The sequence below is a fragment of the Haemaphysalis longicornis genome, unplaced genomic scaffold (genome assembly GCF_048455015.1).
Source record: "Haemaphysalis longicornis isolate Haplotype H1 unplaced genomic scaffold, Haemaphysalis longicornis Haplotype H1 scaffold_16, whole genome shotgun sequence".
Classification (NCBI taxonomy): Eukaryota; Metazoa; Arthropoda; class Arachnida; order Ixodida; family Ixodidae; genus Haemaphysalis; species Haemaphysalis longicornis.
In genome coordinates this window covers 21,503,245-21,517,707 of record NW_027526266.1, presented here as the reverse complement: position 1 = coordinate 21,517,707, position 14,463 = coordinate 21,503,245, and the positions used below count along the sequence as shown (strand labels likewise).

At 43.9% G+C, this 14,463-nt stretch overlaps 1 protein-coding gene across 2 annotated transcripts in view; it reads right to left on the bottom strand.

The window, feature by feature from the left end:
- Window positions 1-825: 825 nt before the first annotated feature.
- LOC144166168 (chymotrypsinogen B-like) overlaps window positions 826-14,463 on the bottom strand; it is a 36,448-nt gene continuing 22,810 nt past the window's right edge. For both annotated transcript variants that reach the window (XM_077695770.1, XM_077695769.1), the window contains exons 3-6: window positions 10,424-10,553; window positions 8,044-8,182; window positions 5,334-5,473; window positions 826-1,174 (exon numbers count right to left, since the gene is read on the bottom strand). In XM_077695770.1, the coding sequence (XP_077551896.1) occupies window positions 965-1,174; window positions 5,334-5,473; window positions 8,044-8,182; window positions 10,424-10,553 (619 nt within the window). In that variant the 3' untranslated portion in view covers window positions 826-964. The remainder of the gene's footprint in view (window positions 1,175-5,333; window positions 5,474-8,043; window positions 8,183-10,423; window positions 10,554-14,463) is intronic.

The window sequence follows — 14,463 nt, the reverse complement described above, 5'->3', positions numbered from 1 at the left end:
CTCCCGAGAGGGGCAAGCGTTGCCTCTGCGACATCTTACGCTATATTGTGAAGTTTAATAATCAATGAGTATAACAGTCCAGATTTTCCTTGGTTTCCTGGGATTAACGGGGTAGAGGCAGACAAAAATTAGAGTTATTTACCACGGCGATTCCAAAATTAGAGTGAGAGCGGGGCGTTGTTATTCCTGATTATTCTTGTTTAGGTAAGGTTATAGTTGTGTTAAAGGCAGTTACGTAAGCACGAATTAGCTACGAAATTTCCACAGCACAAACCTTGTTCTAGGTTAATGCATATGCAAACAATCTATACTACAGGTGCAGCAACAAGCAAAGACTGCCCCGAACGTGGCGGCCGCTGTCATTGCTGCTCTGCTTTCTTCGCACAGCGCCCCACTGAGCGCTGAGCTGATGGTCTTGCTTTATTCATGACTGCACCAATACCTCTGCACACGTGCACAACACGTACAGTTTCGAGGAGAGACAGCCAAGCGAGTTCGCAGTGCAGTTCCAGGAACGAAGGGCTGGCCCCCGCCCTCCTCTCTCTTGCTAGCTCGGCTTCATGTCTCTAAGCAGGTGGGCCATTCTGCGCATGCGCAACGCAACTGGGCGTTGCCTAGCAATGGAGACACACCGTAAACTTTCATTGCAGGCTGTGTATTCCTTCGGCCAGGAGGTTTCACAGACGGCGCATCTAGAGCTCTCGCAGTAATACAGTAGCCTACGAAAAGGCTGCTGCTTGATTAACCAGGCATGCTTTGCGCCGGCCGTTCTGCTCATGGGATGGGTAATGACATTCGTATACAATTGGCGAAGAAGCAGCAAAGTGACAACCTCGTAGTTTGCATTTATTGGGTGTACACCTTTCTATTCCTCAAGTCTCGGCCGTCTTATAACGTCAAGATAAATTTACTGGTGCAAGTTATAGAAGGCAGCTCTAATACAAACAGAAATAAACACATGACCTTAACGTCCACTGCCACAAAGTCGACGGAAGTGTGCGCGGTCAATGGCATCCAGGTACGGCTGAATAAATTCTTCCATGTAGCGGGAAACCTTTGTAGTGATGAGCGGCAAGTGCTCGAAGTCACTCTGATGCGGACCGTCAGACACAATGCCGTACACCACCCAGTAGTTGGGAGCGCAAAAACCCACCACAGGGCTGCCGGTGTCACCCTGCGTAAATGTTGCAAGTATTTAAGGTAAGACAGCGTGCACGTGTGCAGTACACGTGAATTAGGTAAAAAAAACCTCTACCACCCCTTCCGAAAGAAATTTCAGAGAAGCTGGAAAGCTTTCTGACATCAAAAGTGCATCAAACGTGCATAAAAGCCGCCGCTAAAAGTGTGTCAAATCGATCGTCAAACTTTCAAACACCGAAATCTCAAGCGAAGAACAAGCCCATTTAGATGATTTTTCACGCACCAGTAAAACGCATCTAAGAAAGATCTAAACATATACCATTACGTGGTTTATGAGATAACTGTATACTACTGTACTCTTAATCATGATGGTTGCGTGTATTGTCCTATCTAGAGCCGTCCCTTCCTCGCAATTTTCGAGTAACCGTTTTCACCCAGTGGAAGACCGGTTTCACGCACGCGCCGTGTTTCCACAGCTTTGATCAGGTCTTCTCGATGGACCAGCGGGTACATGGAAAAATGCATTAGTTCTTTTCGCAGGGCACCATCAACCCCACTAAGAAAGCTTCCGCTTTAAAAGAAAATCTGGCACATCTTTGCCCGTCGTTACGGGCAGCTGCACAAAAAAATTAAGGAACATCTCGATGTTCTAGCAGTTTTCCGGAACTGTATAAACAAGCATGGCTGCATGCAGGGGGGCAAGAGGAGAAACCGAGGTTTAGTAACCACTAGAAGAGCTATTTTAAGAAAAGCACAAAGCGGTCTAGGCATACGTTTCCCGCGAACGATGTTTCAGTAAAAGTGAAAGACTGTGCGTTGAACTTCGAGTAAGTTCTCAGGTCCTGGTGCTCATTTCAATTGCATAAAGAAGGGGTTGCTTGTCGTATATACCAAACGCACATCAATCCCCCATTTCCGCCGTAAAGCTTATAAGATGTTTACTCACAGCAAGGTCGCTATCCTTAGTTTTGCTTGACGGATAAGTTTAGAAGCTGTTCACTTTGCTTAACAGCATGTTGTGACGGGGAAGCAAGCGATGGGGAGTGGTATATTTTGGCAGTCGGGAGCACGCGATCACCAACCACGTTGTCCGCATCACCTTCCTCTTTGGTCGGTCAAATCGGCGGACATGTTGAGGCATTCTCCTCGTCACCTGGAGTTGCCAGCGCATGGCCCAGATGTGTCGTCGCATAACCGAGACATATCGCAAATCCCGTCGCAACAGCGAATGTGGCAGTATGAACAAGCAACCGCACGCGGGGATGGACCTAGCGCTTTAAGCGCGAAGCAGTGTCTTCTTTCATGGGTAGGGCATCAAGAAGTGCCAGGGACTGTAGACAGATGAAAGCTCCTCCGAGTGTTGTGTTACCTCACACCGCCAACGCGCGACCCCATTTTTCATCCGCAGCAAAGGCGGTGTTTTACGGGCGAAGCACCTTAGGGGCTCGGGCTGCGGGCGTCTCAAGTAGTTACGGTACTAAAACACCGTGACACTTGTCTTGCAACACCTATAGCGCTAGAACGTACGGCAACTAAAAGAACACACCAGGGCACTCGTTTTTCAACGGCTCATACTATAATGTTTGGGGAAAAAACGCGTACTAAAAGAATACACCGAGACACTCATTTTTCGAGGCCTCGCGCTTGAACGTTTCATATCCATGGACAAAAACGCGTACTGAAAGGGACCCCGGGACAGTCGTTTGTTTCCCAACACCTCGCGCTACTTAGCATACTTCTTAGCATGCTGCGGCGTGTGACACGAAGGCAACTTACGGCCAGTCTGTCTCTCATTTCATTGCTTAAATCTGGTTCAACACAAGACACGGCGCCGCCGCCTCAGCAAGCGCGCGATTGCTTTCCCCACCGGCGCTTCTCCGGCGCCCAGTGAGCTCACGCCGTGTGGCGAGAGAGAAACTTACAATCTTTGAAAACACTTATACACTTCACGCTTCGCCCTTCCTCAGTTTTCCAGTTAGTTGAAATGGCCCGGCATTTTTTTGTTACGCAGGCGTTTTTTTGTCATGTGCTAAGAGGCAGAACCATGAATTAAATCTTGCATTGTATAAGACGTAGGGGGCCCATTGAAATAGATGCGTAATTCTGGCTTGTATTGAATGGCTTAAGCTCGCTCAGGGATTGCGAGCCAGTGTAGGGGCTATTACTCAGATACTGATATGTAGCCTCAATGTCAACAATCTTAAAATTGTTTGCTGCTCTTCTTCGAAATAACCCCGAATTAGTGAATTTGTTGGCTGCGACTTCCGAGTAGTACAATAGTCTTATTTAGTCACTGTGGGCCAAAGGAATATCCGCCTTATATACAAGATTGTTGACCATGATGCCGAGATTTGTAGTTTTTTTGCCGTGGTATTGCCACTATACTGAGCTTTACGATCCCGGACACTGCACACTAAACGACGTGCGCATGAGGGTGCAGTTTGGTTTAACAAGTTCGTAAGAAAAAAATGCAAAGTGATACGTAGGACTGCTTAGAGTTCGTAATAGGAGTGCATTACATTTTAGTTTAGGAAATCCGATGATGAAGGCATTGTAACTTCATAAAATCATAACTTGTCGCCGAGGGTACATTTAAATAGACACAGTACCGATGTATTGTGTTCGCTCATTATCATCACTCTCATCAATTCCCGTTGACTTCATGTCTTCTCTCTGGTTAAGTAATGGGACGGCTTGGGCTATCTCCGTCGTTCGCTCTACATATACGCTGTCAGCGTAAACGTCCTTTTTTACTTGCGTAATTAGCACGCATGAATTATTCCTGTAGGCCTCAGTAGATATGTAGAAAATTGAATAATTATCTATTTAGTGGCGGCAGTAAGCAGATATGTTTGTATTGAAAACTTAGACGTAATCGTGCTTCTACACAGTTTCCTTTGGCAGAATTCTTCCATCGCATCCGTACTTCGAGATACTGAGCTGCAAAATTAAATTGCCGTTCGCTAGACTACGCATGCAAGGTAATGAGGACCGGGGCAATGCACCTCGCTTCTGTGGCGGTCCTACCATCATTACAGGCCGCTCGGTTCCGTGTTTCGATAGCGGTTCCGAGAGCTGCAGTTTGCGATTAGGCAAGTCAAGACTGAAAGGGTGCCAATTATCACTTTTGCATGTGCCGCACCTCGTTGTGGAGGCATAGACCCCGTTGTGGAGGTCTGCTGTGTAGAAAACACCGTACACAGCAGACACACCACAAAAGGGAGAAGCTACGCTCCGGTACTCATTGTGTTGCATGTGCTGTTTTGGGGAGGGCAATTAAACGTCGCACTTCGATATCTTCGATTACGGATGTGATTAAAGAATGCCGCCAAATGAAACCGTGTTGAAAAACGATTGGGTCTAACTTTTCTGTACCGACAAGCCTGCGTACGGTAGCCACTAAACAGTTAATTATTGAATTTAAGTAATTAAGCCGGCAACCCTAATAATTACGACTCCATTCTGTGTCCCCTGGGTGCATAAGCTTAGTTTAGGGGTTGTCTCCTCGGATCTAAGCGCCCAATTAAAAAAGAGTTGTCGACTTAACTTTGATCACCCTGTATGGATGACCACGACTTCTGCTCTACCTTCCCTTGATTGCAATCTATCGTGAGATACAGAAGTGGCCCTACGCTCGGTTTTTGCGTAAACTGCGAATTTAGTCTCCCCTTTTCTGTGGCAGGGGCGTGAGGCCTGCTCTGCCCGCTCCCGCTCTCCTCTGCCGCTGAATACGCCTCTGGTGTACGAACCTCCGTCTTGCGCACCTCGGTCCTGAACCTCGGTACATGTTGAGCGGAAGGGGACCTACGTTTTATTTTACAGAAACGTTTCCAACTGAAAATTTTTCTGACCACATTTCAGTCGGGCTGGGTCTAGCTATAGCCTCGTAACCTCCCTTAGGATACGCACTGGTGCGGATACGAGAAACACCTTGAGGTTACCTGCGAAGGGAAACTGTTGTTACACAAACGACGTGCCCGCAAAATGTTCCTCCTGAAGATCTCGGGCTTTATGTCAGGTTTCTGTCGATGTTTCTATCGTTACTTCACGTTTCCATCGAGAAAAACAGCTGCCATAGCCCCAAAAACTACAGTGTTAACTGGCGCCTAGGCCGACAACGCCGTGAAAAACTAGGAGGGCTCGATGGGTGCCGGCTCCGTTTTTTGTGCACATGGGTGTCTGATGGCACTTACAAAAAGCGAGGGCACCTCTTGCACTGTGCTGCATAGGATAGATGGATCCGCAGTCTTGTTGAAGTAATCTAAGCAGCGGTTGTTCGCTATAGAATGTGTTGTCATCTGCTTCAGCGTTTTGGCCCGGGAACAGTTGGAACCTGCAAAAACGGGTAAGTTTTCAATATTAAACAGTAATTTTTTTAAACAGATAACAGCGCTGAAAACAGGACAAGGGGAAGACAAGACGTGCATGCGAGAGATATTCGAAGCCTTAGTCATACACCAAAAGGGGAAGAATTGCATCAACAATCTTTCGTTGGAGTTAATGTAAAAGGAGATTAGCTGTCACTTTATAATTAATAGTACTGCTATTATTTTCGTATACGTTCTTTCTGATACTCTTGTTTAAAACACCCCTTTCATTTAAATAAATCTTTAGTTGGCAGTCACCGCTGCCATTTGTCCTGTCTTTAGCGTTGTTTTTCTCTTTAAGCATGATGTCCCAACTGGTCCGCGTTACCAAATTTTTACAGTAATTTTGTAATGACCATCGAAATGGTAAATACATTGATTGTGAAACAATAATTTAGCCATCCTTCGTCGTCCAAAATTGAGCTACGATGCCAGGAACATCGAAGAAAGAACTTAAAATTGTCGCGAACGTGAAAATTTATGACTAAACAAGTACACAAAAGTTCGTTACGTGTTTTATTTGTACGGCAAGGAACAATATTCGGATACCTAGTTGTTCTTTTTTGGCTGTTGTGTACGTAATAGTCAGCGAATGTTGGCCACCCTGCTCGGGCATCGTCCACAAAGAAGTGAATATATTTCACTCGCTGTACTTCGCCCAACTTCGAACCTTTCCGACATACCTAGCGCATTTATCGTCTGGCTCGTTTGATCGCAGCGTGTTTGTCTGCCTTTTTACACATTTCCGCATTTTACACTCTTATCACTCCAAAGCAAAATTCCAAATTCTGCCCCAGTTGCATGTAAATGATATAATAGCATAAAGGCTGTCATAGCGTAATAACAAACTTTGGGAATTCGCCCACAAGGGCAATGCCCAACACAAAACTACCACACAGATGCAGCGTTTATTCGGTTTTCGCTCTAGTCTCATGACTAAACATATGAAAAATTAAATAGATATTCTGGTTTTCGTGACGCAGTCTGAAATACACGGCGATAATGGGCATTTGAATGGTCCTATAGGTGTGACGTGGGAGGGACGCTGAGTGCTCGCTGTGGTCGCCTCGATCACTGCTTACTGCTTCAAGTTACACGCTAATAGGCGGCTTACGACACAAAATACGTCTTATTTTACTAGTTATCGGGGGGCTGTTGCCGCTGCCGCAATGTCAAATAAAATTCGAGCAAAGTGATAATACCTGGTAGGAAACGATGGTAAGCCTATAAGAAAGAACGATGTTTCAAGTCATATTTCTGTTCCATACAGCGAAACTGTATTTTTGCTAATTGTTTCAGCTGGGAAAACGAAATGTGAACAGGGCATTCATTACCGGAAAGTTAATCTATGTCTACATTACTCGTACGATTAGGGACCGGGGCTCAACTTAAGGTGTCGCGCCTTGTGTTGCTATTCAGTTTTATCAGTATTTATAAATGTATTGGTGTGGTGACATAGAAGCCAGTTGTCTTAGCTGTGAAGTGAAATTCAAACTTAGGCGACAGTATGGAAAAAGCTTCAGATGTGCAGGTTCTCCTCAAAGAAACAGTCAGCAAGAAAAATATCCCCATCAGTGGTTCCTGCTGGGGTGCGACATTGCTGAAGCATCTAGCATATTACGCTTGCAAGGGTTAAGGCTTGGGCGAGTTGGTGCATGATTACAAATAGGGGAACAGCGCAACACACACAAAACATAAGAAGAAGAAGGTGACAACCACGAGCGCTCGTGGTTGTTACCTTCTTCTTGTTGTGTTCTGTCAGTGTTGCGCTGTTCCCCTATTTGTAGCATACTACGGGTACCAGGTACGCAAAGGAATTGCTTGTCACACGACAAGGACAGGCTTGAAATAATGCAGGTGCAGCAGCTATACTAAACGGACTGATCTCGCTGGCCGAATGAAGATGAAGAAAGGAGAACGAAGAAGGACACTCACACTCGATGTAGCAGGTAAATGAGTATTCGACAAGTATAGCCAAGGGAAACCAACTGCTTTCGCTTTCAAACACCTAAGCAGACCTAAATGCCCCGTGTAAGTTTTCTTTTGTTGGGAGCATAAAAAGGAAGACGAAACGTCATTCATTCACTTCTTGCCGCCCTTTCTTTGCAAGGTGTCTCTTCGTAGTTGTGAACTCTTGTGACGCTGGAGTTCCGCTGATTGAAGGGAGACAGTTTTTGAATAATTGCGGAGGTCAATTCACCCGAAAACGCCAGGGAGTGCGTGGTTGGCATGTCTTGTACCCGTTGCCTCGTCCATACATGCTGTTGCATTTAATAAATTGTACATAACTATCACGGGACGTCATTACAGTGATTGTTTCTCAGAAGTGAGCTTATGCCGATAGTTTTTTGGCTGCCTGACCTACACAAACGCGTTTCAGAAAGTGCTTATCAGGCGCAAGCTTCATTGTTAATTTGGGAAGAGCAATACATATTTGCTACGTTGAGAAGCGTACGACTCCTTTGAATAAGCCAAAGGCAGAAACCGAAGCAGATGCGCAGTTTATTTTAACATTCCTGGGCTGAAATGAACTCACATTGCGGTGCGCTTCCCCATCCAGTTGTGAAGAGCTGCGAGTTGTCAGGAATCTCCTCATCGTTTCCAGGTAGACATACGGGTTGAACTGTGCGACTGAAGGAGGCCTCCTCTTTCAGTTTTAGCATGCCTATGTCATACTGAAAGATATAAAATGAAAGCAAATACGTATACCCCTCATTTTGTATTCAAGAGCAGAATAAATAGCTGGTACATTTTTTAGGCAACTTTGATATAAAACTTTCAAGAATATCGGGAGATCAGTGGATGAGATGGGTGCCCATAGTGGCCTGGCTTCTTGCATGCCAGAAAGTTGAAAAGGAGTATCTTATATCGAGCTTCATTCGACCTAATTACGTCTTACCCATATGAGTCAGCGGCGCTTGTTCAATGAACGTATGATTATAAGAACCGCGTAATTTCATTACACTCGAACCTCGTTGTAGCGAAGTAGTAACGTGGCAGTAAATTTTTTTAGTTACATCCGATATTGGTTGTGACAGTAATAGAGCTAACAATCGGCTTTAATTAAGAAACCGGCAATCTGGCTTACGCAAAAATCCTAGATACTAACACGCATTATCCCAGGCTTCGAACATGTTATAACAAGGTAATCCTTATCTGTCTCTGTGGCATTTCAAACTAAATGGATTGGAACGTGACAACGTGAAATTACAGCAGAACAAAGCTGGCATGTCAAAACAGGCCTGCGCACTTATTTTTTTGAAGAATGTGATGGTGAAGGATGTGATGTTTGTCTGGCAGCTTTTCACAGCACTGCAGGAGGAAGTTTTTCACAGTGTCTGCGTATGAAATGTCCTTTTCGACTGTACTTTTGCGGACTGTTATCTTCTAATTTTCTTCTTTTTGCTTTTTAACGCTAGCTTTCCAGTTTAGAGCCTCGGGGGAATCAAGTATTTTTGCTATATAGCCGATATCGGGCGCGACTCTCGCGCTTTCGGTTTCGTTATAAAAATATTAAGTGACACTGAAATAAAGGATGACCTACCAAAGTTCGTATTTATTTCGCTATAGCCGATAATTCCCTATATCAGTGTTCGTTATAACGAGGTTAGTCTGTATTAGTTGCAGTGTGTTTTTTTGCATAATCAGTAAGTCAGACACCAGGTTTGCTGTTTTTTGCAAATATTATCGTTGCACCTAGCGAAACTTTCCATTGGCACTAATAACAGACGCGTCAATGTCACACCTTAAACAGATTGGCTACAAAGCACAGGCGCACACGCAAGATCACGTCTTCGTCGGAAGGAGCAGAATATCACCACAATATCAGGAAGATAAGCGGGCTTGTCTGGAAACAATTACGTGTAACGTGTTAAAATAGCCTGGTGTAAACGAAGGTTCGAACATATTAGTGACAGTGTGAGTTCCTCACAAAGTGACAAACGTCGACGCTATATGGCTTCCTTCGTCGTATGTTGCAAAAACATGAACGTTTAAAGCATTTTTTTGGACTCATTAATGCATTCTTTTTTCACGAAAATGTATAATTTGCGTGTTACTTCTCGCCATTTTTTAAAGATACCATTACAATATATACGGAGCGGGAGAACATTCGCGGCATTATAGAAAGGTGTGCGATATATATTGGAACGTTTACAGAGGCAGGGTTGGAGAAACAAATTGTGAGGCGGGATACTGCTGAATACATTTACCAAAAACTCATTATTTAGAAAGTGCTAGTCGATGGCTGCCGTCAACAACTGGTGCGTAGACTTCCGCAGGTATGGTGGATGAACTGGTTCGCCTATTAGTGACTGGCGCTCAGCATAAGTTTTGAGAAACCTAATTGCCCGAGAAAAATATTCTTATCAACTTTTTTCGACGCGCAACAAAATCGAAACGCGCTTTCACAGACAAAACCATGGAACCACGGTTCGCCAGTCCCGAAAACTTGAGCGTGGGTTTTCTCCCCAGAGTCTGTTTGGATAATCAATAAATATCAGAAGCAAGCATATCTAGGTTTAGTTTAACGATAAAGGTTGGAGGAGACCACTGTTTATGGGATTGCGAATCCATTTTGCTATTAAAAGTATTCACAGCGGTACAACGTTCAAAATTTCAAATATGGAACAAAGAAGTTTGCTCTTCCTGACGCAGGTCCTTCCTTGCAAACCGCAACAACTCAGCAAGCGAGAAAAACTTCAAAAATTCAGTACCGCAAGACGAAAGTAGTTTTGAAGCGGCTATGGAAAAACTTAAGTTCGGTCCTTAACGCACTTAAAAGGTAAAATACTGGTCTGATAGCATCATATTGTGGTGAGCTCATTCGTATGTGACAAAACCATTCCATATATATACTGTCAGGGTAATAATTAACAATTTACCAGAAGGACCGAGTTTGTGACATTTATCTTTACCATTTCTTGCCCGATCCGGAATTGTTTGTGCAGGCATATTTGGGACGCCTCGATGACCTGCTCGCCAGGCAGCCTGACGTTGGTGAAGTGAGAGCCAAGGTGGACGCGAATCTCGCTGGACAGCTTGCCGCTGAAACAGAAATAATCCAGACTGCTTTACTGGCAAAGGAAACCGCAATACAGTTTTCTAGTCAAGCCAACAGTACTACTGGGAATACGAGACCTCCAAAATAAAGTATGCAAATATTATACGGTACAATTTTTTAAATAAAGAACATCGCACTCAGAGTTTTGTTGACGAATTTTTTCGAAGGCGGTTATTGATTTCGACTTCGATGAAGATGTTTGATTTTATTTATACATGCAGCTCCGGCTTGCCGTGGCACTCACCGAGGTTGTGTCGCGGCCATGGAGTGCTGCAGTTTGCGAAATAACGTTCTGAAGCCGCATTCGTGAAGGTGGTATGTTTTACGACTTGGGAATGCAGAACTGTCTTCATGTATGAGGCTTTCAGGCTTGTTACCAAACTGTGAGGACAGTCTAAAATGTAGTAAAGGTACCATAAAGCGTCTGACAGGTGAGTTGTAGGTTAGGTGTGCAAAAGCATTTGCAGCATGTAATGCTACTATGTATTCGTAATCCCTTGTGACTATAAAAATACCGATTTCGGATTGGTTATTAGTATGACAGTAAATAATCAGTTAAGAAAAGCTTTGAAGAGTGGGAGGTTCTGCGACAAGTACGTATCAAAACATTACTCATTATGCACATTTCTTCTTGTGTTGCCGAACATATACACGGTAATGTGTTTCTTGGCAATAATTTGGTAAGTAAAGCTGAGTACATTTTGTTCGTGCACTTTTACATTGCATGTACAAGCAACGGTGACACTAGGCCACTAAGTGTGAATATATCATCGTCATCATCACCATGATCATCAGCATCACAATGGTCGTGTGTACTGCAGGATGAAGGCCTCTCTAAAAGATGGCCAGCCACGTCCATTGAGTGCTAGCTGAGTCCACCCTTTCTCCCAAAATTTTCGTAGCTCATTCCTCCATCGAGCCCTTGGCCAACCCCCATTGAGTTTGCGGTCTATTGGCAGCCACTCCGTTACACGGATGGCCAACCTGCTGTCCCTAAGGCGCATAAAGTGACCCGCTCATTCCCATTTCCTTCGCTGAATTTGAGCCAGAAAGTCGTCCAGACGAGACATGAGTTTGTTCCCTAATCCATGCAGCTATTTCGTATCCGTAAGCGTGACCCTTAGCATTCTTCTTTCCATAGCCACATGGGCCGATTTAATTTCCTTTCAAGTCGATTAGTGAGACCCCAAGTTTCTGTCACGTACGTCATTACCCGTAAGAACGCATTCAATATATATATCAGCTTTTTGAGTGACATAGATGCCACAAGATAAATTTACAAGAATATTGTCATGAGGAAGAAACGAATTACACACGCCGCCATGTTTGCCAACCTTCGAAGAAGAGGAAGCACATTGTGTGATATAGCCGTGCTCGCGCCAATATGGCTGACCCCCATTAAATCGTCAACTCATTAATCACGGTTCGACTCGTCGTTATTCCGCCACGTAACATTTTGGTGTAGGTGCGGCGTACACCCCATCCTGGCCCCAGCTTCGCACCTTCTCGGCCTGACCGTGATCTGTGAAGGTACGCGAGCCATGTCCGACAGCTTCAGTCCCGCTGCGACCAGCACTAGAACGACCACGTCCCTCGCCCCGTATACCCGGCCCGTGACCAGCCCGTGAAGACCAGCCGCGATGAGTTCAGACCAGACGAGGCAAGCCGATGATGCCGTGTCCCGAGCCCTCTCGTCCGATCTGGTTCCCAGTACACATGACGCTTTGTCGCTGCCTTCACGACATCGTTGTAGCTGGGACAGGCATCATCCACGAAATCATCGTCCAGTGTTGCGGCAAGTTCCTCACTGTTCACTGAATTGCATCGCTTGTCTATCGCATTCTTCACGACACCGCGGCCTCGACCCGGGCGGTCGCCCTTGACCAGGGGGAAATGTCACGAGTAAGAAACGAAGTGGACAATTACACATGCCGCCATGTTTGGCCACTTTCGAAAAAGATGAAGCGCAGTGTGTGCTTTAGCCGTGATCGCGCCAAGATGGCTGACGCCTATTAAATCATCACCTCATCTATCATGGTTCATCTCATCATTATTGCGCCACGTAACATATATATATATATATATATATATATATATATATATATATATATATATATATATATATATATATATATATATATATATATATATATATATATATATATATATATATATATATCATCACCATCATCACCAGCCTATCTACGCCCACTGCAGGGCAAAGGCCTCCCACTCTGTTACTCTTAATGACCAGCGGTTATCTTGCCTTCGCATTACATGCCCTGCCCACGTCCATTTCTTCTTCTTAATTTCTACAAATATGTCTTTAACACCAGTTTGCTCCCTGACCCACTCCGCTCTCTTCTTGTCCCTTAATGTTACACCTATCATCTTCCGTTCCATTGCGCGCTTAGTCGTCCTCAATTTAAGTTGAACCCTCTTAGTGAGCCTCCAAGTTTCTGCCCCGTAGGTGAGTACCGGTAAGATGCAGCTGTCATACACTTTCTTCTTCAGCGACAATGGTAGGCTGCTATTCATTATCTGAGAATGTCTGCCATATGCACCCCACCCCATTCTGATCCTTCTAATTATCTCTGCCTCATGGTTGGGATCTGGGGTCACAACTTGGCCTAAGTAGATATATTCGCTTACCACTTCCACTGCCTCGCCACCTATCTCAAACTGCTGTGCTGTCCCGAGGTTATTGATCATTACTTTAGTTTTCTGCATATTAATTTTCAGGCCCACGGTTCTACTCTGTTTGCCCAGTGCGGAAAGCATGCTTTGCAATTCGTCCCCCGAGTTACTTAGCAAGGCAACGTCATCAGCAAATCTGAGGTTGCAGAGGTATTCTCCATTAACTCTTACTTTAACCCTTATATATATATATATATATATATATATATATATATATATATATATATATATATATATATATATATATATATATATATATATATATATATATATATTGAGAGGCAATGCTAGGAGACTTGGAGGACGACGTTTATTCGACGAGCGGTACCCTGGCCAGAACAGGATCAACCACGATGGCGATGATGGCGCGTCCGAGAAAGACGACGAGCGATGAGATGATGATGGACGCACCCAATGCAGCGACGACGACGAAACACGAAGGCGGTATTGGCCAGTCATAATACTGAGCTATATATATAATACTGAGCCTGTCATAATACTGAGCCTGATGACGGGACATTTAAGATTCGCGCTTACAATATATATATATATATATATATATATATATATATATATATATATATATATATATATATATATATATATATATATATATATATATATACATATATATATATATAGTCGGTATGGCGCTAGCTACCACCCCCCTACCATATATGTATATATATATATACCATATATATATATATATATATATATATATATATATATATATATATATATATATAGACTGAAACGATAAAAACTCACACAGAGCGCAAAAAAAATAAGGTTAGTAGAGACAGAGACAAACGAGAAAGACTTAGAAAATAAAAATAAGTTTACTGACGTTTCAGGGAGAGGATTTCCTTTCTCTAACCTTATATATATATATATATATATATATATATATATATATATATATATATATATATATATATATATATATATATATATATATTGTCGCAAAGAGAAGGACGATGCAGTTGGCTTGAATGAGAAACACGTTTATTGGAGCGAACTTGTGCTCCCCTAACAACTCAAAAGAATACAGAGGCGGCGAAGCAGCGGTCAACAAAGTGACTTGCACAGGCGAGTGTCGTCGAATCGAATGCTCCGGCGTCCGCACTGCAGGCTTTTTATCTTTCGGCGCGCGTTGTTCTCGAAACGTCGATTCACATCGAGAACATAGTAGAT